This window comes from Tursiops truncatus, chromosome 1 (genome assembly GCF_011762595.2).
Source record: "Tursiops truncatus isolate mTurTru1 chromosome 1, mTurTru1.mat.Y, whole genome shotgun sequence".
Classification (NCBI taxonomy): domain Eukaryota; kingdom Metazoa; phylum Chordata; class Mammalia; order Artiodactyla; family Delphinidae; genus Tursiops; species Tursiops truncatus.
In genome coordinates this window covers 158,999,524-159,024,164 of record NC_047034.1, presented here as the reverse complement: position 1 = coordinate 159,024,164, position 24,641 = coordinate 158,999,524, and the positions used below count along the sequence as shown (strand labels likewise).

Here is a 24,641-nt window from a genome sequence, read left to right as displayed (position 1 = left end):
TCCGTGGCACGTGCGGTCTTCCCGGACCAGGGCTCAAACCCGTGTCTCCTGCATTGGCAGGCGGATTCTAAACCACTGCGCCACCAGGGAAGTCCCTATCCCCACCTTAATATATGGGAAAACTGAGACCCAGAGAGGCAAAGCAACTTCTCCCAAATCCCTCACCAGCGAGTGGACGATCAGGGACTAAAACCCAGGTCTGTGGGGTTCCAATGCTCGGTTCAGTGCCACAACAAGAATAACACCTCCGTGTTGCTGTCCAAATTAGGCACTTTGCTTGCAATGTCTTCACAACTATCTAATCAAAGAAGCAATATTACCCACTTTACAAATGCTGAGTAAGGGCAACCAATCTGCCACGGCTGATGAGTGGCAGAGCCTTTCTGGTTCCAGGGCCTTCCTTCTTTCCTCTATTACACACTGACCAACAGCAGGGGTTTTTTTTGGAGGGGGGCGGTTTGCCATGGGAGGGCATGCTCAGAGGCCCTTGGCACTAGCGGGGTGAGTCCTGGATCAGCGCCCGGGCCGGGAGAGGAGGCTGGCCGGAACACGAGCAGCCTCGCGCTCCACCAGCGCTCGCCATCTGCTCCTCACAATGCCCCGGTCCACAAGGCAGGAGTCGCTATCCTTATCCAACAGGAAAAGCAGGGCTCAGGAAAGAAAAGTGAGTTTACCAAGGTCACATAGCTCTTGAATGGCTGAGCTGGCCCTAGATCCCAAGTTTCCTGAACTCTAGCCCCATGCCCTTCTGTTGTGGGGTGATTCAGGTGTCCAGTGTGAGAGGCTTTGAGAATATCTGTGGCTGCTCCAGGTGCCTAGAACCACCATAGGCCTATCGGCACTGACCTAGGCTGGGACCTATGCTCTGAGGCCCAGGCCATTCCACGCTGTCCACCTGTACGCCCCTTGCTCAGGCCTCCCAGGGTCAGGCAAGGACCGGGGGAGGCACGAGTCATCCAACCACCCCCGTCGCCACAGATGCAGGTGGTGATTTAAGGAAGATGGGTGGGTAGCTGGAAGGATGTTCAGGCCCCAGGCTGTGACCTGGGGGCTTGTCAAGGGTCCCCTACTTCATCTACAACTAAGGGTGAATAATACCGTCCCAAGAGACATATTGTGGGTGGTCTCACGATGAGCTAATGGAACACGGAAGTCCACTCAAGTCCAGAGTGTTGGTCTTTATCATGAATATTAGGCTCCTTCCTGCTGCAAGGGTTTGTTCCCTTGCCCACCTCCCCCTGCCCCAGGGTCCAGCAGGCCCAGCGAAGCAGAACGACCCTCCCAAGGAGCTGTACCCACCGCTGCTGTCTGTGTGTGCTGGACAGATCCCCGGCACCACGTCGGCCCTGGTGAGGAACTGGAAGAGGCCCTCAGACCAGCTGGAGGACCAGGGGCAGGGCGTGGGCGCAGAGCCCCCGCCTCGGGCCCGTGCCTTCCTGGCCGAGGTAAAGCAAATGCGAGCTCGGAGGAAGACGGCCAAGATGCTGATGGTGGTGCTGCTGGTCTTTGCCCTCTGCTACCTGCCCATCAGTGTCCTCAATGTCCTCAAGAGGTGAGAGCGCGTGGGGAGTGGTTGGGGGTGGGGAGAGGTGGTGGGGTCAGAGGAAGGAGCTCTCTCTGCTTCAGAGAAAGATCTGGCTCCACCGCTCACCCACTGTGTGACCTTGTGGGAGTAATTCTCTTCTTTCAGCCTCAATCTCCTCATCTGTAGAATGGGAATAACCGGCCTGCCTCCTGGGGCTCTCGTGAAAATTCTCTCGTCTGGCCACTCAATCATCAGGTTGTTAGGGCTGGGAACGGAGTGAACGAGTGCACGGGACAATGTCCTGCATTCGTGGAGGCGACATCTGACGGGAGAGAGAATGCACATGTACTACAATGTCAGCCAGTGATAACTGCTTTGAAGAAAAAATAGGGAAAGGGGATAGAGAATGACAGTGACAGAGGTTGGTGGGGTTAAAAATAAATGTTTTTTAGATGTAATGGTTAAAAACAAAAAAGCCTCTCTGAGGAAGTGACATCTGGCAGAGACTTGAAGGAAGGGAGCAACCACACCCACAGGGGTCTGGAAGAATAGCAAGTGAGAGGCCATGGGGTGGGGGTGGGGAGGGGGGCAGGGCAAGACCCTGGGCTCTTTGCCATGAGACAATCTCAGTGTGTTTGCGCTTGGTCACTTCCTGGCTGTGAGATCTTGGACATATCACTTTGCTTCTCTGAACCTCAGTTTCCCTATTTAAAAAATGGATGAGTCTATGACTCATCATGCTGCTACGGGGATGGATGATAAAGTGGAGGGGGAGCCCCAGGGGGTCACACGGCTGGTGACTGAGCAGAGGTACCCTGGTCCCTGTTCCTAGGCCCACTCTGGTCATACATTCTGCACCCAAGAACCCCAAACTGTGGTCAGGACCCCAGACTCAGAGGCCCAGGAAAGGGCTACCTGGTGCACAGAAGGGGCAGTGGGACTCTTGTACTTTACAGCCATTCATGAGCTATGTGACCTTGGTCAACTCGCCTTCCTTTTCTGAGTTTTCCTGTCTGGGAGATGAGGACAGCAACTCCTGCCCAACACACACACACACACACCCTCTCCCATTTCTGAGTGTACACACACACACACACACACACACACACCCTCTCCCATTTCTGAGTGTACACACACACACACACACCCACCCACACACACACACACACACACACACCCTCTCCCATTTCTGAGTGTCCTGCCCCCTGGTCCTAGGGTGTTTGGGATGTTCCGCCAAGCCAGCGACCGAGAAGCCGTCTATGCCTGCTTCACCTTCTCCCACTGGCTGGTGTACGCCAACAGCGCCGCCAACCCCATCATCTACAACTTCCTCAGTGGTGAGTGGGCTGGGGACGCAAGAGTAACTGAGGGTGGCAACAGTCCCCAGGACAATGGTCTCCCCATCTTCAACCCAGGCTGAATAAAGCATGCGGGGAAGAATACACCTGCTGCCTCCTGGGGATCAGGACCCTGCTCTGGGAACTCCCACTCAGGGGGAAGACTTGTCCCCGCCCAAGAGCCCTGGTCTGAGTGGGAGACAGGCCACACTCCCAACAGTGGCCAAAGAAGGTGACCAGCTCCAGGATCCAGTTTTGCAGATTATGCAGACCACTGAGTGGGGGGGAGCGCAGGGGCTGGGCCAGCTCACCTCCACCCCTGCGTGATACATGCACAGCAGGACTGCCAATCAGCCAGTCTGGTCAACACAGGCTCCAGATGGAGCCCCTGCCTGAGAAGATGACTGCATAATCGAGGCATCAGGGGGAAGGGCGGGCCACCAGCGAGGCAGCCCAGGGCCGGGAAGCAGCTTCCCCGTGCCCAGCTAGACACGTGCTGGCAGAGTGGCCCGAATTTGGGGGGGCTACCCCTGAATCCACCTGCCTCCAGCACCAGCCCTCCCACCTCCCCTCTGCAAGTCCAGGCATCCCTGGTCCCCTGCCCCCCCGCCCAGGCCTCCTCTGTCCACTGTCCCATAGCCCCCACCCCCTTCCACTACCTCCCGGTCTCAGGGTGGAAAGGCCCCACCCCGGGCCCCCGCCTGGGCTCAGCAGAGTGTGACTCACCAGACCTGACTCAGACCAGGCCTAGAGAACTGACCAGATGACTGCTCAAGCCTGGACAATCTTTGAGAAAAGGCTGAAAGGTTAAAGAAGGGGCTGGGATCAATGCTGTAACCCTCACTGAAACTAAAGAATTACTCAACAGAGGCTAGCCGGGTGGTTTCCAGCTCAGAGGGGAGAACAGAAGAGACGAGCAACGGCAGAGGACACGTCAGGCAGACTTCCTGACGTGCATTTCTTCGTTTGGTCTACATTTACTGAGCGCCTGCTGGGCACCGGCCAGGCTTGTGGGGTGATTGAAACATGGTTGTTCAGTTCCAGCACAATCTGTTGCCTGGTGCCCTCTGACTGTACAGATGGCTGTGGTGATCCCTCCTTCCCCACTGTTCCCTACCCTTTAAGCGAAGGCTTTGGAATTAGAACGCTGGTGACCTTGGGCAAGCCACTGCACCTCTGCGTGCCTCTGTGGAGTGAGGCTAGAGGACTCCAGGCCTTCAGGGTGCTGGGGTGAGCTGGGCGACAAACTCAGGTGCCCAGCACAGTGCCTTTGCAAGGGCTGCTGCCGCTGTATTTTCATCACCATGGGGCAGAGATGGGGAAAGCCTAGCCACAGATGGTGAGCCGTGAGCCCCTCCACCTACCCGCCAACGAGGGCAGAGGTGACCTAAGCTCCCTGAGCCAGACAAAATGTTTTCAGCCAGGCTCAGAGCCAGAGCGCAGTCAAGGAATCAGATGAAAATTGCATTTCTCCTTGGGAACCTGCTCCAGGGCCTCTGTCCTCACTCTCCCTGGCAGTGACGAGGTCGCCTTGGGGCTCTCTCCTGCCCAGCTCTACCCTTCCCTCCCACCCCCTCACAGGCAGCTTGGCTGGAGCTGCGTGGGTGTCCCTGGGCCCAAGGCCCCTTCCTGCTGCTTCTGTCTCCTTATGGCTGTGTCTTCTGTCTCTCAACCAAGGCAAATTCCGGGAGCAGTTTAAGGCCGCCTTCTCCTGCTGCCTGCCTGGCCTGGGTCCCTGCGGCTCTCTGAAGGCCCCCAGCCCTCGCTCCTCTGCCAGCCACAAGTCCTTGTCCTTGCAGAGCCGGTGCTCTGTCTCCAAAGTCTCGGAGCACGTGGTGCTCACCAGTGTCACCACGGTGCTGCCCTGAGCGAGGGCCATCCTGGTGGCAAAAGGGGGTGCAACCTATCCCGTGCCTGGGCTGCTCCTCTGGCTACTGGGGGAGCTGCCCCCACTCCTCATGGAAAGACTGCTGGTTGCAGTGCGAGGCCGGGGCTCCTCGCCTCGTTTTCTGCCTGTTTAACTCTGGGCAGTGTCACTTCCCTTCTCTGAGCTGCGTCCCCTAAGCGGATTCATGTGAGGATTAAGCACGCTCAAGAAAGTGGAAAGCTCTCTGTAAACTGTAAAGTGTTAAGGACAAGATTAACGTTGTGTTCCTCTCACTTGGCTATACCGCACAGTACCATCCATCACTATCATCCTTCCAGAGCTTGGCCCTCCTCCCAAAGACCCCTCTCCTACCCAATCATAGGTCTTCCCTGGAGGCTGCTATAAGGGTCCCAGCAGGCATTTCCATCTGGTCCAGGGGCTCTAAAGCCCAGGCTGCACTTGGCAGCGCTCCTTGAGGCCCATGTGAACTAATCTGAGCCCAGCCCCTCCCCAGTGGGAACAGAGCCCCACCCTCACCAGGTGCCAAGTGCACACACCACAGACTGGACCCCGTTGGTTGTGCAGTGGTAGAACACTCTCCACGAGGCCATTTGGTATGGAGGCCAGCAGCCTGAAGCAACTGTAATTAAAAGTCTGGCACTGAATGTTCCCTCTCCTTGTCATTGCACAAAATCTGTGCTTCTTAGGTTAGGAGTGAGAAGGTGGGGAGGCTGGGGGAGGAGAGAAGACAGTGCTGGAATGCAGCTATCTGCTGACCCCTCCCACCTCTCATCCCCTAACACACGGGATCCCAGATGGTTCCTGGGCAGGTCTCAGAGCACACGTGCTCCTGCCCCCTCACGTGGCTCCGATCCTCTGATGCCAGGACCTCGATCCTGGCCACATCTGTCTGCTCACGAGCCCAGCAGTCTATGGAAGGTAAGGGGGGTAGGGTGGGCAGACAGCAGGGTTAACAGACCAATTTACTGTTATCTTCACCTTCTTGGAAATCAGGGCTTGCATTTATTTTCTATGAACTCACAGATTAAAAAGAGAAAGCCAGAGACTGGGCTAGACGTGTTCCATCTGCCACCAAGATGATTAGAGGGCTGCCAGAGGCCCTGATCCTTGCTGCCAGAGCAGGAGGTGGGAAGCAGTCTGAAGGACTGTCTGCTGAGACGAGCGGGAGACATCTGGCAGAGGCCAGCTCGGCCATGCGCACCGCTGGGTCTGCTTAACCTGATTAATGACCTCACCCGTCAAGAAGTGGGGCAAACCGCAAACCGCGGCTCCTGCCAGGGGCCCAGCCCAGGAATGCTTTAGCTCCCCTCCTCATAGGCAGAGCAGGTGGAGGGAGTGGTCTGAGCATGTCATCCTGCTCTCCAGATGACTCGCCAGCCCAGCTCACGTGAACACTGCCACAGATGTGCAGCTGTTGCCAGAGGGTACAGGGTGTCCCGCCCATTCTCCACTCCCTTCCCGCTAGCCTTAGGATCCAAAGCTGTTTGTCAAGTTTGTAGCCAGGCTTGGAGGGGCAGTGTGTGGAATGAGGTGTGAGGGCTGACGCCCAAGCCCAGAACCAACCATGTCCACAAGGAAGAACCCAGGTCCTGGGTTCCTCAGCCCCAGCTGATCACAAAGGTGACAGAGTATGATTGACACTGTTCTAGACACAGGTTTCAGTAAACACTTGGCTCAGTGGGAAGAAACCACAAAAGCTTCCCCTAATGGCTGCAGTTCTACTCTGTTCTCTGCGGGTTGAACCCAGCACCATGGTGGGCCTCAGGCCTCTATTTTGGGGGACTCAGATGAACTCACAGGTGACCAGGATGCCATGGAATGAAGCTCAGTGAACAGCTTCTGGAGAGCCTGGGACTATCTGGCCTAGGGAAGGGAGGACCTGGGGGAATGTGGTGGCAGGTTCCAGATATCTAGAGGACTGGCATGCAGGAAGGGGTGGAGTATGTTCTCGGTGGCCCAAGAGAGAAAACCATAGCCAATGGGTAGTGTTTTCAAGGTGGTGGGATTTGGAATCCACATCAGGAAGAAGTCCCTACTAGTCCAGGAGGAAATGGGCTGCCTGGAAAGGCACTGAGTTGTCATTGGAGGTTGGCAAGCAGAGGCCAGATTCAAAGTGGGGTAATGGAAGGGGTTCTAGCTCTGCATGGGGGCTGGCCTCTGGGAACTGGATTCCACCTAACTCTAGGATTCTAGCACGACAGCAGCCCAGAGGAGAACCGGGGCTGAACTGCCTAAGCCTGACATAACCTGCCAGGCCTCACTGAGCTGCTTCCCCAACCAAGCAGGGAGGAGAGCCTGTTTTCTTATCTTCATCCCCCAAAACAAAAGGATTAGCTCACCATTACCCATCATAAGGTCCCCCAATCAAACCAAAACGTCTGGTGTCTTGGCTTCGGATTGAAATTTTGTCAGATCACTGTCGACGTTTGGTATAGGCTGATTATCAAGCTGATGTGAAGATCCAGCTGGCAGATGTCTGCACTTAATAAAAATGGGGAGAAAGTTATGACTGCGTAAATGCAGTTTGTCTGGAAGATTAAAACTAGGGTTTGAGATAATAAAAAGGCCAGGCTGTGGAAAGTCTGGGGTGGCTGCTTCTAGCCCAGAATGCCAGCCCTAAAGCTGTTATAAAACACACGGTCAGCTTCTTGGACTGAACCTGGCAAGGTTAGACTTAACCTGAAGTTAAGTTACACTTAACTTCAACCCAGTAAGTGAGAGCAGCCCTGTGGAGGCATGTCCCCCTGAGCTGTTTCTTTCTGCATGGCATGGTATATACTATGTACTTAAATATTCGTTGAACGAAAGAATAAATGAGTGACTGAATGGATAAGCATATGAACCTGTAACTGGGACGGTGTGGTGGAAATGTGGAACTCCAGAGTTTTATTCTTGTATTGAAGCTTACAGTTGCACCAAACTTTTGGCCCCAAATGAAAACCACCACAAATAAAAAAAAAAAAGCATTGGCAGTGGGAGGTAGCAACTTGTCCCCTGGGGACTGAAGCCAAGCAGAGGATGGCAGGCAAGTATGAGGGGTCCAAGCTGCAGAGGGGTAGCCTGGCCAAAGATGCCCAGAGAGCAGACTGCCCAAGCTCCCTGAACAGGCAGCTAGAAGTCAACACACACGGACTTGTAGGGGGTGGAATCCAAGCCGCTGGACCCATGGGCAAATCTCTCACCCTGGTCAGATTCCATTTTGGAGAAACTGGGTTCATCTGACAAGACAGCATGGGTGAGGGAACACAGGTGCTAATGGTTAAGAGGCTGATGAACACTTACCGCTGGCGTCAGGGCACAGAAGGAAAAGCTAGAGTCTGGAGTCAGCTGACTGGACACTAACTCCATTGCAATGACCAGCATCTCTGGCACCTGGCGCAAGGCTGTGCCATTTAAATACTCAGGGATGTAAAAGGACATTCAATTTCCGGTCCTCTCCTAGGTCAGGCCCCTACCTGTGTGGCCTCAGCCCAGGTCCCCACTACCTGGTGGCTATGACGCAGACTCCCAGCCCTCTCTGTGAACAATGCTGAATCAGGCAGGGGAGAATTCTTTTTCTAGGAAGGGCAGGAAATGAAGAGAGGCCCACATGCTTCTCCCACCCTAGGAGCCAGGAAAAGTCCCTTGGTGCACTCCCCACTTTACAGATGGGCTGGTCATAGCATCCGAGAAGCTGTCATGGTGACGAAGTCCTCGAAGCTGAGCCGAATGTTGCCCTGCACAGCTGTGTCCTTCTCCCGGAAGGCCTCGGTCAGCACCTGCAGCTGGGTGCACACCTGGATGAAGCGATCTAGCTGCATGGCAGGACTGGCAGAGCGCGGGCAGTAGCGGGAGATCAGGAGCTGGGTGAACTGGGGGCTCAGATTGTAGCCCATCTGGGACAGAGCTGGAGAGGAGGGGCACACAGAGCAGACACAAAAACCTGCCGTGAGCACCGCCATCAACCAGCTCCACGGAGTACAGCAGTTCAGGAACTTCAAGGGGACTGGCACCAAAGCAGAAACAGGACAGATGTCCCGAGGGGCTGTCCAAAACGGCAGGAGCACACAGGGGCTCTGGATGCTCCCCTGGGCTGGAAGGCCCCCATCCCTCTTTCTCAAAGTCTCTGTTGTCTGTTCAATTAGGGGCCCGCAGGGTCCCAGAATGACACCAGTCTGTCCATGCTCATCTCTGACTCATCTCTATTACAGACAGGAGCCTGAGCCCCCTCGGGTCACCCTGCCCTGAGCAGACACACATGAGAGGTGGCTCAGCGTGAGGCTATGAGGGCCTGCTCTGGAGTCGAGATTGCCCCTCTGCAAGTTGCTCATTAACCCTTGCTAATCCTCTGTCTTATCATCTCTAAAATTGGGATAATACTTACCTTGTAGGTTCTAGTAAGGATTACAGGAGGTGATCGTGCAATGGATTTGGTGTAGTGCCTGGCACATAATAAGCACCCAGTAAGTGTTATTTGCTAAAAGTTATAAAATCATCACCATCTCCCCAGGCGAGGCTGCTGGGCAGTTCCAAGCCCACAGCCTCCACGCTGCTCCTCCTGTCCCTCCACCTGGGATGCTTCCTTCTTCCTCTCTGTATAATCTACCAGCTCAGGCTAAAGTCTCAGCTCCCCTTTTGCTATGTGGCCCTTGGGCAAGTCACCTAGACTAAGCCTCAGTTTTCTCACCTGTAAAAGGGTAATAATAAGAGATCCTTCATCTAAGCGTGGGGAATAAGAAGCAGTACCGATCACATGCAGAGAAAGAATGATGTAATATATGAAAAAAGCTTATTACAGTACCTGGCCCATAGCAAGCATTCAATAAATATTAGCTTTCCTGTGATAATATCACAGGAAATGGATACAATGGATACAAATGGATGGATACAAATATCCATCACCGGACCATTACCTGACAACAGAGTAGGTGCTCAGAACAGGTCACCTCCTTTCCCTTCCACCAGGGAGCTCCCCTTCCCCCTGCTCCCGCCCCCAGGCTCCTTAGTCGGATTGAAATCCATGGCCAGGGCGAGGGGCTGGGTTCTGTGGGGAGCCCTTTCTCCCTCTCAGGTGGGAAAGCTCCCCGTCCAGTTCTCATCCCCACACTAACCAACCATCCTCTGGAGTCAGAATTGGAACCAGACCTGGAGCTGTGGCCTCAGGTCATCTTACCCAACTGCAACTTTTAGAGTGGTCTGGGTCCCAAAGCTGGGAATGAAATTGCCTTCTAGTAGGGCTAGCAACAGAAGCCACCTTTCTGAGCCCCTCTACAGGGCTCTTTCCATTCTGCATGCTAGAAACTAGAGAGGAAAGAGCCACACGAGCCACATGGACCAGTCTCAAAGTGCCCTCGGCTGCTGAATTTCCATCCCCAAGGCTCCCTGACAGCTATGCCTGTCTCACCTAGTGCTGCCAGGAATCCCATCGCCAGAGAGTCCAGCCCCGATCGTTTCCCTGCCCTGGACTGGGCTCACGGCCCAGCCAGGTCACAGAAGGGGTGGGGAGAGGGCCTGTGCTGAGGGCAGCGTTTTGCAGTGCAGTTGGACACGTGGTAGCCAGAGGCTAGAGAGAACCCCTTGCTCTGTCTTAGGGGGTAAAGAGAAACATCCGGCTGTGCCTGTGCGCTGAGTCCCTGCCGGGCCCTCACCTTGCTGCAGCTCTGTGTAGCTAATGGAGCCCGAGCAGTCCCGGTCATACTGCTGGAAGAGGTTCTTCCACTGCTGGATGCACTTCCACAGGGCTGAGAAACCGTAGACATCAATGTGGCCTGACTTGGTCTTGTCAAACATGTCTTGGGTGGGGGAGGGAAAGAAGGCTTCAAGACTAAGGGCCAAGGGTCCTCAGATACCACTGAGGCTCCCTTCTCCCTAGGCTGGAGTAGGACACTCCACAGAACCACAGGCCTGAGGCCCAGATGCCGGTACCCAAGATGCACCCTCATCAAGTACGATACCAGCCTCCACCCCTGCCAGAACTGCATCTTCTCCGCAGGCTTGGCAGCCGACCCCCACCCTGCCATCTCCCACCAGGACAGGGAGTCCCATTCTGCAGAATGAGACACTGAGCTGGCCTATGATTCAGCAAGGTCTAGAACTTGAGCAAAGAGCTAAGGAAAAGAGCTCTCTAAGGGATCTCACCTTGAACCCAGTTTCCTGTGAGAAATCCTCCCTGGCCAAAAGATTTCTCCTCAGAATGGCCTCCCACCCACCTACCGTCAGACAGGAGGTGGCTCTGCCCCAGCCGGAGCCCATGAGGAAGGGCTAGGACTCACTTATCATCATGAGGCATGTCTCGTCGTTGAACGAGGACCAGTTGGAGTTGACCAGGGCCTGCTTCAGCTCCTTGATGGAGATATAGCCACTGTGATCGGAGTCCACTGACTGGAACCAGGAGTAAGCCTCGGGATCCACATTGGGAGGGGTGCCACCTGCAGGAAGGGGTGCCAACCAGGGGAGTCAGACGCAGGCCTCAAGACCAATCCACAGAAATGCTGGGAAGGGTCAGCCTCAGTGCCCCCCAGCTACCTCAAAAGTCTCACAAATCTGCCTACCCACTCCCTGTCTTCCATCAAGACAACACCCTTACTCTAATGGAAGAGGACCTTTTGTGTAAACTCACGAGTATTTGTGGTTGATTTCTACTCCACAAATCCTTCAGGTTTTTCCTACAGTGCTCCAGCCACTTCTCTAGTTGATTTTAAGTTTCTAAGGAACAAGGACTTGTCCGGCAGATTAAGAATTCTCTGAAAAGGGGGATCATCTCTTCCCCAAAAATGTTTGCTGAGCACCTAACATGCACAGCCCAGAGACAAGCATTTTGAGAGTCAGGCAGCAGGGAGCTCTCTGGGGTGGGAACCGGGTCTGGTCCATCTCTGGCACCAGGAGAGCTGGTATATTCTATCAAGAGCTACCAGAATGTGGGTGGCCACAGAGCTCCACGTCTCTTCCCTCCCCATCACCTCCGATGCCTGTCCCCATCTCCAAACCTCCCTGCAGACATCTGTGACACGTCCTCACCCCACACACCCAAAGAGCTGCCTAGAGCTGCCAGTTCCATACACAGGTATCAACTCCTCCCTGTTCCTACTGCACCTGCCCTGATTCAGACACCTCTCACCTGACTGCGGAACAAACCCAAAATCCTAACCAAATCCTCATGACAGCGACTCTCCACCACTTAGCACTTGTTGCCGAGTAATCTTTGTAAAATTCCACTGTTCTCACCAATTTCCCCCCACCTCAACTCAAAACTCTTCAAAGGCTCCCCACTGTCTACAAAATAAAGTCCAGCATCCCTAAAACAGCATTCCAGTTTCCCCACAATGTGGTCTACCCCCATCTACCTGTCACTCTATCCCCACTCTGTCCCCCTCCGCCTCTGTTCCAGCCTAGGTGCAGTAAGTAAGACACTTGGTCCTACCCAGACCTTCACAGCTCCCTATGAAGCCTTTACTCACCTCACCAGGTTCTCTCTGTCTCATACCCTCTTCTCCCTCATCTCTTTGCATCCATTTCCCACCCACCCTTCAAAACCCAAATAAAATGCTGCTCCTTCTATAAAGCCTTTCCTCTTCTTCCATCCCTGGACAGGCCTCCTTCCTCTCTCCTTTGTACTCCTCTCTATGGCCCTGATCACTCCACTGTGTACATGTTTTTTCCTACTCTTTCCAGGTTACACTTGGAGCAACTTGTGGGCAAGATCCCAGCCTAACTCATCTCTGAATCCCCAGGGGCTGGCACAGAGCCGGACACAGAAGGGGGAGGTGCTCAATTCATGCTAGAATTGGCCTCCTGGTTCAAGTCCCAACTCTCCCATGTGCGGCCTTGGTTAAGTTATTGAAGTTCTCTGTGTTTCAGTTTTTTTTACCTGTGAAATGACAAGCACAACAGCATCTACTTCATAAGGTTATTATAAAGATATAATTAATAAATGAAAACCCTTAGATCAACACCTGGCACTGTCCAAGCACTTTATACCTGCTGATTATTAGCGTTGCTGTTGTGGTTCAAACGGCTTTGTGTGTCTGGGAGCTTTGTGTGTACGTCAGATGGAAGAAAGGATCATTCATTTGGAAAGACATGCAGGGTGGGCTGGGGGTGAGGGGAGAAGGTGACAGATGAAAGCAGAGAAGCACAGAAGACCGTCTTGGGAAAAAGCCAGAGTTACACAGTATTGGTAAACCTGCTGGGTTGACTGAGGGCTCCTTCACACATGTAAGTATCAGAGACAGCACAGAAACCACTGTCCAGTCCCCAAAGTAAGGCCAGAAGGATAAAGGTTTGCCTGACTGAGGGACTAGCCTGACCTCCTCGGATGGGAAATCCAGACAGGCCCCACCCTCCCTCCTAAAACAGCTGCTGTGCCATGGCAGCGAGGAGGTCACAGCCACGGGCTGGAGAGTCTCTGTAATATGTGGTCTGCGCAGTCAGCATAGAACAGCTCAGGCTCTGGAAGCAAAGAGAGCAAAGATCCTTACTAGCCTGTGTGGTTTAGAGGAATTGTTTCATTCTCTGAGTACTGATTCCCCCATTTCTAAAATAGACCTACTTCCCAGGGTTGCTGTGATGATTAAATGAGATAACAGCAAAATAAAGTTTTCACAGAGGGCCTGGAATGTGTGCAGTCACATTTTCGCGGAGGAAGGCCTATTTAAACTGGGTCTGAAAGGATGATTAAGAGTTACGATGGGGAAAAGAAAAAGCATGTGGCAAAGGCACAGAGTGTGTTCAGACTACTCCAAGGGGTCTGGGGTTGATGGGAGAGAGGGTCCGGAAAGGCCCGTTGGGAATCGAGTGCCCTTAGGATCTTCCCTGTGGGCAATGAGGCACCTTTAAGGGTCAAACCTCTCTTGCAGAGCATGGTGTTCAACATTTAGACCCTGTATTCAGCGGGGTTAAGTTAGTGGGGCCTCCAGGTGACTCCACTGCAGGCGATATACGGATCATACTTTAAGAAGCACTGCTCCAGGGACTTCCCTGGTGGCCCAGTGGCTAAGACTCCGCGCTCCCAACGCAAGGGGCCCGGGTTTGATCCCTGGTCAGGGAACTAGATCCCGCACGCATGTCACAATTGAAAAAAAAGATCCTGCACGCTGCGACGAAGATACCCTGTGCCGCGACTTAAGACCTAGCACAGCCAAATAAATAAATATTTAAAAAAAAAAAGAAAAAAGAAGCACTGCTCCAGGGGCTCACGGGCGGCACTGGAGAGGAGAGAGGAAGCTGCAGAGGGTGAGCAGTTAAGAGACTGAAGCACATTTCTCCTCTCCACTGCAGCCCCATTATCTCTGGCCTCAGGCCCTGGAGGGATAAGCCTCACAGCCAGGGCTTTCTTTCCCTGCAGTGACCTCATGTAGGCTCGGAAACAAAATTTTAAGAGGAGGAGGAAATCCACCAGGAAGCTTCTGAGCTGAAAGCAAACAGCCAGCAGCCCCAGCTCTGATAAGATAAATGCCACTGGCTCACAGTGTTTAGAACTCCCAAGGTCTGAGCCTCTTCCTCGGCCACCTGCTGGGTATGTATGCTAAGATGCTACAGCTTCCCAGCAGTACCATTCCCTGGAGGCCCTTCAGGTGCACCAGAATGGTTCCAGGCTGCCTCGCTGCTGGTGTGGTCTCCTGGGAACAAGCATTGCGAAGAGGCTGATTGAATGAGCCTGGGAGGACACAGGGGTCTGGGATCTCACCTTCCCCAACCCCCTGTCTGAAATCATTCAGAAATCTTCACTGAGCTTGAAGCCCCACCTAAGACTCTCTGCCTCCACTGAGCTGCCAAGCCCCCTCCCCAGCCCCCATTTGTCCAGTACCTCAGCTTTACAGTCTCTGCTCTTCATCCTTCCCCTATCTCATCCCATCACTCTCCTGCCTGCCTCGGCATCTTTCAGTGGTACGGCCCTTGCCATATCTGCTATCACATTAAATGCCACATACCTCGTTGCTGAGAATGCTCCAGAATGAGTCCTCTCACAGAACTGTTTACTAAGCCCCTCCCATTTGCCATACCCTGTGCCCAGTGTTTACCTGCAACTTCTCATTTAATCTTTATTAACAAACTTGTGAGGTAGTGACATTTACACATTTTACAGATGTGGACACTGAGGCTTAACGAGATGATGTCATTTGGTCAGGTCAGTAAGTGATCTGATCTCAAGAGCCCAAGCTTTCAACAACTATGCTATCTTACCTTTCTACATATAGCAGTCAGTCTCTCTTACACAGAAATGGGGTTTCTCCCCACGGTAGACTGTAGTATTATCTCCAATCATTTGCTAATCCACTCCCTCCCCTGCTTCCCTGCAAGAGCATGGTACATCCTCTCCACTGCCTGGCGGCCTGCAGAGCCCCTCCAGTGAGAGGAGTATCCATTCCCATCCTATTGATGTCAGGCTTGACCAGAGGATGTGGTTTGGCCAATAAACGTGAATGGAAGAGGTATAAACTACTTCAAAGCAGAAGCTTTAGGGGACATCGTGCATTCCCGCTAGCTCTCTTACTCTTTTTGTCTGCCACAAAAACAGTATATCCCAAATAGGGGCTGCTCCTCCAGCCTGGATCCTGGAAAGAAAAGACACGTGGAGCAGAACTTCAGCAGCCAAGCCTGCAGCTGCCGACATGTAACCAAGAGTAAATAAGTGTGAGTAAGGAACAGAAATAAACATTTGCCACTGTAAGCCAGAGATTTAGGAGTTGTTACCACAGCAAAGCTAACTAACAGACTTCTCATTCTACTAATGCAAGCTAAGCTAGAGACAAGATGCTAAGGTGCCGGAGACCAGGCTGCCTACACATCCACAAGGAGGGCAAGGAAGGGCCCTGGATAACTCAGAACAAAGTCAGAGGCACTTGAAGTCCAAGGTCCCTACTTACCTGGAGGAGGTGTTCCCTGTCCATAAGGCCCGGGATGCTGGGCACCATAGGAATTTGGAGGTGGTGGTCCATAGGGGCCCCCTGGGGCCGCGCCACCATACGCTCCTCCTGGAGTTCCAGAAGGGAGCCCCCCAGGGTTGGGGTGTGCATAGGGCCCTCCACCAGCTGGTGGTCCGTAAGGCCCTCCAGGGGCAGGACCTCCTCCATATCCGCCACCAGGGGGTACCCCGCTAGCATACTGCCCTCCAGCATGGGGGAGTCCGGGGTAGTAGCTACCCGGAGGGGCTCCGGGTGCTTGTCCTCCAGCTCCTGGGCAGCCCTGCAAGAAGAGCAAGATATCAGTCAGAATGACAGGGCCAGAAACTAGCCACAGTATGGAACTTTACAGTTATAAGGCACTGCCACTGCCTTTCTTTCAACTGATCCTATGAGCTGAACTGGACTGGAATCATGACCCCATTGCTCAGATGGGGAACCTGAGGCTTCTGGAGGAGATACAACTTACCCAAGGTCACACTGCCACCGACCTGCAGAGGTAGGGCTGGAACCCTGCCCTCCTGGCTGCCCTTCCCTGCACACCAAGGGGCTCCACAAGGGCTGGTATCATGTCTGGTTTGCCACTTTATCCCTTTATCCCCAGCCCCCAGTGAAGAACAGATGCTCAATAAATATTTATTGTATGAATGAGTGGGCAAATTAATCAAACTGAATTCCAAATCCACCCCTGTGGTACCCCCATCTCTATCCGCAGAATTCACAGTGCAAATGTGATCTCCAGCCCATGCCCCTGACCCTCTTCAGTCACAAATGATGTATCTAGAGCACGGATTCATCCACAGCATGTCTTCCTTACCCTACTCTAGCTCATGATGCAAAACCATTTCCCCAGCCTCATTCATGGCTCTGTGAGACAGGCAGGCAAGACCCTATTCCTAAGGCAATATAGCCCATGGTTAAGAGTGAAAAAGACCAGTTCAAGCTTGCGGTCTGCCACTTACTAACTGGTCTAATGACTTACCCTCTCTAAGCCTAAATATCCTTGGCTCTAAGAGTGCCTGCCTACCTCCAGGTTAGTATGTGAATGAAATGAGGCCGGTCACGTAAAGGGCTCTGACACAGGCCCTCGCACAAAGTAAGCACTCAATACCCAGTAACTATTAACAGTAGGACTCTTCTATGGAGGAGGAAACTCAAGTCCAGAAAAATCACACAACAACCGTGTGGAGGGGCTGGGGCCAGAATCCAGGTCTCCTGGCTGCTAAGCCCAGGCCATGTAAACAGTAGAGCATACATGGGAGCACTCCTCCCTCTCTTGTCCCTGTCCCCACGCCACTAGCCAGGGATCCCTGAGGCTCAGTGTTCGGCTCCATCTCCCTAAATGGCCTAGTGGACCACAGCCTCAACACATCTGCAGTGAGCTCAAGGGCAGAGAGAGCAACTGCGCCCGGCTCCGAGCATTGTGAGGATGGTACCATCTGGACACGTTTTAGATCAACCTGTAAGGCACACCAGTGGCCTAGCCAGTACGAGCCTGGATTTCCTCTTTTAATTGCGTTTGATAGCTTCCAGGACAGCTACCCTCAAGGCTAAGGCCAAAGTCACACTTCATCTCAAGACAGTCTGCTTGCTCGGGGAGGAGAGGCTTCTTGAGGGAGGGCAGGAAGCACGCCCTTCCACCTTCCCCACTCAGCATCGTGGACGCTCTTCTGCCCTGGAAGCTGCCACAGCTCGTAGCAAGACTCCTTCACAGATAATGAACTCACAGGCAAATCTCAATTCAAAACTCTGCTCTCATCAGCTGAGCTCATGACCATGGGTCAGTGGCCTGTTTCCTCACAAGTAAAATATAATAATCCCTTCCTCACTGAATTGTTCTGCAGACTACAAGAAATGTATACAGCAGAATTTTGTTAGTTAAATTTTTAGCTAAAGAACCCCATCCGCCCCCCTTTTTTTTTGGCCATGCGGCTTGCAGGATGTTAGTTCCCCAACCAGGGACTGAACCCGGGCTATGGCAGTGAAAGCGCCGAATCCTAACCACTGGATCACCAGGGAATTCCCTAAAGAACCTTTTGATGAATAAAAATATTTAAAAACTGGCAAGAGAAAGTTGCTCTGGTTGGAGGTGGGAGTCCCAGAGCCCTGACCACATAGGCCCCTCCCCTGCTAGGCTGTGAGTGAGCCCTGCAGAAACCCCCAGTGATTCAAAAGGCAGTTTGAAAACCATTAATACAAGAAACAGTTCTTACAACAGCGTCCAGCATAAATCATAGCTCTACTGTTATATTAATTATTATTATTGCTATCAGCAAAGCCCTGGGCCAGGTAAACTCTTGGGGCGGGGGGTGTGTATAAAGGAGAGTGAAATGTTCAAAGGAGCTCAGTTACTAGGAGAGGCACTGAAACACACTCTGTAACATTTAACAAAACAGCATAAGGAAATAGGTGTTTAAAATGGACATATAAGCCATGTGGCATGGGACCACAGAGGAGAGTGAAACCGGGGAGGGTTTCCAGGAGAAAGCAGCATTTGGATTAGGACTTAAAGAATAAAGACTCCCAAGGCAGCTGGAGAGGTGTGATGGGAGAGGTGCCCAGAAGACCTCTTCAACCTAACCCCTTCAGTTTACAGACGGGAAACTAAGGCCAGGTGAGGGGAAGAGACTGGCTTAAGAAACACTGTGAGCTGAAGGCAGAGGCAGATCACTCCCCGTCCATATCCCAGTCCACTGACTCCCACCATCTCCTGCCAGGGTGCTCTTTCCTTAAGCGACAGGGCACAGGATTCCAGTGTAGGCTAGAAAAGGGGATGGGGACTCTGCAGAGTCTGGGCACACCCGAAGAACAGGCTGGACACCAAGCCAGGAAGTTGCTGCTCCACAAGAAGTCGTGTGAGCAAAGCCATCAACTGTTCCTGGCTTACGACACCTGAGGCACAGCCCTTCCCCCAGGAAACAACCCCATGACAACCAAGCTAGTGCTGCCGGCCGGTCTTCTGACCTTGGTCCTATCACAATCCAGGGGTCTGGTGCAGCCTGGCCGCAACTAAACCCTTTCCTTTCTGCCCTGCATTAAAGTCCTTACGTGTACAGTTTACAAAGCACTTTCACATACATACAAATGCTACTGGCAAAATTCTGCCAACAATCCTCCAACAGAAAAAAGGAAGGTATTAGTAGGCCTATTTTCAGATGAAGAAACTGAGGTGCACAACTGTAAAAAGACTTCATTCATTCAGCAAGCATTTACAGAGCAACAATGTTGTGTTAGGCTCTGTGCTAGGCCAGGGGACACGAAACTAAACAGGGCCTGGCCTTGAGGAGCCCCAGATAATTATGATACAATCTGATCAGTGTCGTCAGAAAAATCTACTTAAATGCTATTAAGAAGGCATGGGCAGAGGAATTGTTTCTGTTTGTCAAATGATAAATGAGCAATCAAATTAACACATGTAGGCAGTGGGTCAAGGAAGGCTTCCTGGAAGAGGCAGGAGTAATACTGGAACTGGCACTGAAGGATACACAGGCATTCTCCAAAAGGAAGGCAGTAAAGGACATTCCAGATGGAAGAAGAAAGACAAACGCACAGACCTATGAGTGAGCATGGAGTAGTCAGGGAGTGGGCTAAAAAGCAGGGGGCTGGGGCAAGAACACAGAGTGAACTCAGAAAGGCAAGCTCTTTACATGCTCCTTGTCTTATCACCTGTCCTGCTGCATTTCAGTTAGCTGGTGCATCTTAGAGCAGTTTCTCTCTGTCACACAGCAGTGAGCTCCCCAGGGGCAGACAGTGGGCCTCATTCATCACGGTAGCCCAGGGTCCAGCACAGAGCCTGGCACCGGCAAGCCGCCATAAAAATGTGAACAAATGAATACCACTCAAAAGATTTGGAGCTTTATGCCGGAGGAAACAGAGCGCTACAGAAGGGTTTCCAACAGGGAAGAAACGTGATCGGGCGTTGTTTAGAGAACTAAGCAGCGTTGGGTGTGAAGGATGAACTAGTGGGGGAGACGGCAGCCCAGGTGCTGGACAGGCAGGGCTTGAACCAGACAGCAGACTCAGAGAGAATGGGATGGATTCTGAAGCTATTTCAGAGATAGACTAGACATGACTTGGCAACTAATTAGGTTAGAGAAGCGATGGAGGGGGCAGTGAAGAAAGGGAAGTGTTTAGAATGACTCAGGTTTCTAGCTTGCACCAGAGGGGGAAGAGAGTAAAACCACAAGAATCCAGGCTGGGGAAGAGGGTTCCCAGGGACACTGAGTTATTAGTAAATGTCTGAACCAGAAATGAAAACCAGAGTCCCTGATTCCATGTTCTTTTATACTACTCCATGCCATTTGCCAACCCTCTGAAGAGTTTTTCCAAGAGCATTTCATGCTGATAAACACAAGATTGTCAAAAAAAAAAAAAAAAAAAAAAAAGACAGGAAGAGTTCAGCAATCATGGTTTCCAAAACATTACAGAAAACTAACCCTAGGTCTTTACTGATTGCAAATTACATTTGATAAATTTGGATGGGGGGAAGGGGCAATTAACATTTTATTAAGGCTCTCACTGATCCTCAGTCCTATGAGGTAAGTGCTATGATCCCCATTTTACAGATGAGAAAATTAAGGTGCAGAGTTTAATCATGTGCCTGTGATGACGCAGCTAGAACTGGTAAGCTTCAAAACAGGGTCTGCGTGACTCCACCACTCTACCCTCTTCTGGGTGTTCACCAATAAATGAGTGAGTGTCTACCACATGCTAGTGCCAGAGACTGTCCTAAATATATGTGTCAGATATGATGGATTTCTACAGTGGAAGGGGTTGAAGGGGAAAGGGGTGGATTAGGTAATCTTTCAGAGGCTTCAAGCCCAGAAATTAGGGAGACTCAGAAGAATCTTATTCTGTTTTCACCCCCGCACCTAGACCCAATTCGAGAGCCACAGTATTGTAAGAGACCCCAAAGACCTCCCAGTCCAACCTCTCAGTCGATGATGGAATCTCTGCAGCACCATCTGGAATCTCTGTTTACCTTCCCGCAAGTGGTGGGGAGTTCACCCCCTCCCAAATAACCCACTCAGAAAGTCTTACATTTTCTTTTGGCTCTGAGGGCTCATTCTTCTACCCCAAGACCCTTGTGAAGCCCAGAGGTGTCAAAGTTTGGTCCATGCTGAGTACTGAGGGGAAACACAAGCCTGTGTTTCAAACACAAGCCTGTGCTCTGGAGCTAGCCCCCAGCCCGCTGGAGGAGGTTAGAGCCCATTCTAAGGGGTTAAACAATCACAAGACTACAGAAGGAGTGGTCTGGGCATTCACCAGCAGAACCTCTTAAAATATTTCAAGGCCAGAAATCTGCCGCCAATAAACAGCGAGCCAAGAACTGTCCCAAGACTTCAATTACCACCTCTGTGCTGACACTCCAAAACCTTTCTCTCCAGCTTCATCTCTCATGAGCTGCAGACCTCATGTCCAACAACCTCCTGGACCTTCCAAATCTATTCCTCCTTCTGTGTTCCCACTGCAGTGAAGGGAAACCCTGATGCCCTCCTGGACACCTCCTCTTTCCTTTCCTCCGTCACCTCAATTAGGCACCAAGTTTTCTCACTTCCACCTCCCAGCTCCATGTTCACCAGGTCACTGTTCTCTCACCTAGATTACTTCAACAGCTTTGAAACTGGTCTTCCTGCCTTGTCTCTCCTGCTTCAACACCCCGTGACAGTGCCCCACGGTCACAGCTCAAAGCACGAATGGGAGAAAACTCTTCAGGAGCTCCCCAACAACTCTCAGGATGAAGTCCACACTCCTCAAAAAGGCACATAATGCCCTTTAGGATCTGGTCCTTGCTTGCCTTTCTGGTCTTGTTACCCTTTCCCCCGCTCCTCTTCACTACAACTAGACTGATCTCCTTAAATTCTTCCAAAATACTGGGCTCTCTTACTTGCTTCCTGGCCTTTGTGAATACTATTCCCTCCACTGGAATACCATGCCTTTCTTCACCCAGATAACTCCTACTGGAGATTCGGTTTTTGGCTTAAATGTCACCTCCTTTAACAAGACTTCCTTCCCTCAAGACTAAGTTAGGGGTCCCTCCTGTGCTAGCCTGACACTTACTCCCATTTAATACTCATCGCACAGATTCTACAATGTACGTGTCTGTATCACTCTTCCCCTTGGAGTATTTACTATATGCCAAAACACCATATCAAGCACTTTATGTGGATTATCTCATTTAATCTTTGCAGTAACCCTTGAGGTAGGTACTCTTATCACCCCATTTTTAAAAAGGGGGAAACCGAGCCTCAGACTTCTGCAAGAAATTTCTGCAAGGAAATGGCAGAGCAAGGATTTGAAGCCAAATCTCGCTGGCCTCAGAGACCAAGCTCTTAAGCACTGAAATCCATCAGGCTGGCTCCCCCACAGGAACAAAGGGTACTTGAGTTTTACTCCTCCAACACCCAGTCCATGCTTGAGGACCCTGGGGCAGGATGCAGCAGAAAATTACAGGAGTTTTGACTCCTAACAAGAGGCTGGAATCCTCCAGGGCTATGTACTGGGTGGAGGGGAGGCAGCACTGACTAAGCCTTTGGATGCTTTCAGACAACCCACTTCCTTTCTTGGAACACTGTGGACCAGGAGCTGGATAGGAGGAACGAAGAAGGTATGATGGGAGACAAGCATTTCTTCCTCTACTAGAGACACATTCCTCTCTGTGCTCCTTTTCAATATTTCACTGAGCATAAGCCCAGGCAGCACGGCATGATAACAGTGACCCCAGCAGCAAGAACTATGCCACCACGCTCTGGCACACACTAGGTATCAGCAATGCGCCAAGCTCCCTACAGGCTTTATCATATTTCATCCTCTTTTCAGCCCTATGAAGTACTATTCCTCCCTCTTTACAAGTGAAGAAACCGAGGCTCAGAGCCCTTAGATGATTTGTCCAAGGGTGTATAACTATTAAATAGAATTAGGATTCTAGCCCAGTTCTGTCTAACCTGGAAGTTCAGGCTCTTAATTTCCAAGTCACTGCTTCTAGGATGCATACAAATTGTCTCCAAAAGCTTATTAAAATGTAGATGCATGGGCCTTTCCTGGGTACAGAACAGGTCTGAGGTGGAAGCCCAAAATGTACTTTTTTAACAAGCTCCTAGGTGATTCTGATGTAGACCATCCACTGAGGAACAATGTACTATGGCAATGTTTTCCCAAACTGTGTTCCTCAAGAATACCAGTGTCACCAACATATGACCAGACTTATGTCATATAAGTGGAGTGGGGGGTTCCACAGTTAAGTAAGTTTAAGAAACACTTCATATTCTATCCCTCTCTGGCAAATTCTGCCTCTCTGGCAAATTTACAATGTCTATTAACAAATTAAGAATTCTGAGATGGCCTGTGGTTAACAGGTTAACAAAACTCATTAAGCTGTATTTAACAGTGTATTTCCCAAACTTATTTAACCACAGAATACTCCTTTATTAGCAATACTTACTAACATTCACTAGCCTCAGCAAATGCAGCTGAGCTTGGGAAACACTGCTAGGTTATACTTCCTCCTAACCCCAGCCCAGGCGGGCCTCTCTCCTTCCTGCCTCTGCTAAGTCTGCAATGACAGAAACTCTAAGTTCTAGCATGGGCACTCCCTCACTTGCCATGTGTGACCCTGGGCAAGCCACTTAACCTCTTTGGGCTTATTCCTCAGCTATAAATTGGGGGAATAATCCCTGCTAGCCTGCTTACAGAGCCTTCATGATTGAGATAACGGATGTCCAAATACTGTGGACAGGGCTGCACTCCCTACGAGGGCTCTTGCCACATCTTCTGATATGTGATTACACTCAGCCCAGCGCTTAGCAATATCCCATGGGACCGTGTTTTCCAATTTTTCCTGCATGGGTTTTATCTCCTAAATTAGTGTGATCTTAGGCAACTCAGGAGCCCTCTCTGAGCTAAAACGAAGGGACTCTTCTGAGGGCCCTTCCAGCACTGGCCTTCAAGGAATCTAGTAAAAATCAAAGTACTAAAAGGTAACACCTGTCACACTCTTCATAGTACCAAACGCTTTACAAGCATCACTCCATTACTCTTCATAACAGCTCTATGAAGTAGATCCTATATTTGGCCCTATTTCACAGAGGAGGAAACTTCAGCTCAGAAAGGGCTCAATGGCTCAAAACTATTTAAGTGATGGAGCGAAGGTGTGAACCTTCCTCTGACTCCAGACTGCACTTCACTACTCTAACGCTCATGTTAGCCAACAACGGATTCTGGCCACAGAATCGCCTTGCTGTGGTGTTCTTGCCTGGATCAAGATGGGCTGGCAAGTGGGGAAAAGGCATTTGCTGACAGCTCCGGGCTCTGCTGCCTAACTGCCTGGTGACTTCAAATAAATTCCATGTCTCCTTGGGTTTCGCTTTCCTGTGTGTGAAATGGAAGTGCTGGACTCAGTCAGTAGTCGAACAAGCTCGTTTGCGCAGCCTGCTAAACCCACAGGTTCTCCTGATTATTCAGATGCAGTACGTCAAGGGTGTACTTTTATCAACTCCCCAAAAGATACCGACAGAACCAGTGCTCTAAACGTTCTGTTGGCGTTGATGACCCCGCCTGTGGCCCCAGCGGGATCCTGGGAAAATATGGGGCCCAGGCCAAGCCCAGTCTGACTCTGTGGGGTCCAAGAACCCCAAATCTTCCCGTGCACGACGTCAAAGGGGGCGCGACACGACCTCCCAGACGTGCAGTCCTGCGTGACGTGAGCCAGGCGCGACCGACCATCCCTTTTCCCTTCTCTCCTGCGCGAAACCTCGTTGAAGCCAACCTCAGCGTGGGAAAGGCGCGGAGGAGGCGGGGAGAAAGAGAAGCAGGGGATCCCGGGCCTGGACTTGGCGAGGCACCCACTTGGATTCGCCCGCCCCTCACACACTCACCTGCCCGTAGGGGTAGCTGGCCATGGCGACTCTGACGTCTCACGTCGCCGTGGGGCGGGACTTTCCGTCTCAAACCCGCCTCCTCCTGGGCGTGGGGGCGGGGCCTATTCTGATTGGATGTCCGCAACTATCAATCCT

The 24,641-nt window shown here is 51.8% G+C and overlaps 2 protein-coding genes across 4 annotated transcripts in view; one reads left to right on the top strand and one right to left on the bottom strand.

Moving 5' to 3' along the window:
* Nucleotides 1-8,270, top strand: part of HCRTR1 (hypocretin receptor 1) — a 12,861-nt gene extending 4,591 nt beyond the window's left edge. For both annotated transcript variants that reach the window (XM_073793015.1, XM_033839067.2), the window contains 3 exons: nucleotides 1,326-1,552; nucleotides 2,741-2,862; nucleotides 4,540-8,270. In XM_073793015.1, coding sequence (XP_073649116.1) covers nucleotides 1,326-1,552; nucleotides 2,741-2,862; nucleotides 4,540-4,730 — 540 coding nt within the window. In that variant the 3' untranslated portion in view covers nucleotides 4,731-8,270. The remainder of the gene's footprint in view (nucleotides 1-1,325; nucleotides 1,553-2,740; nucleotides 2,863-4,539) is intronic.
* PEF1 (penta-EF-hand domain containing 1) lies at nucleotides 7,611-24,641 on the bottom strand. 2 transcript variants are annotated; one of them, XM_004313851.4, is made up of 5 exons: nucleotides 24,504-24,639; nucleotides 15,595-15,913; nucleotides 11,002-11,157; nucleotides 10,378-10,521; nucleotides 7,611-8,636 (listed from the first exon to the last, which is right to left on the bottom strand). In XM_004313851.4, exons 1-5 carry the CDS (start codon nucleotides 24,525-24,527, stop codon nucleotides 8,407-8,409), a joined length of 873 nt encoding a protein of 290 aa, XP_004313899.3. In that variant the 5' UTR covers nucleotides 24,528-24,639; the 3' UTR covers nucleotides 7,611-8,406. The 2 variants fall into 2 exon arrangements, with proteins under 2 accessions (XP_004313899.3, XP_019793807.2); XM_019938248.3 differs by lacking the exon at nucleotides 10,378-10,521 and having other exon boundaries at nucleotides 24,504-24,641.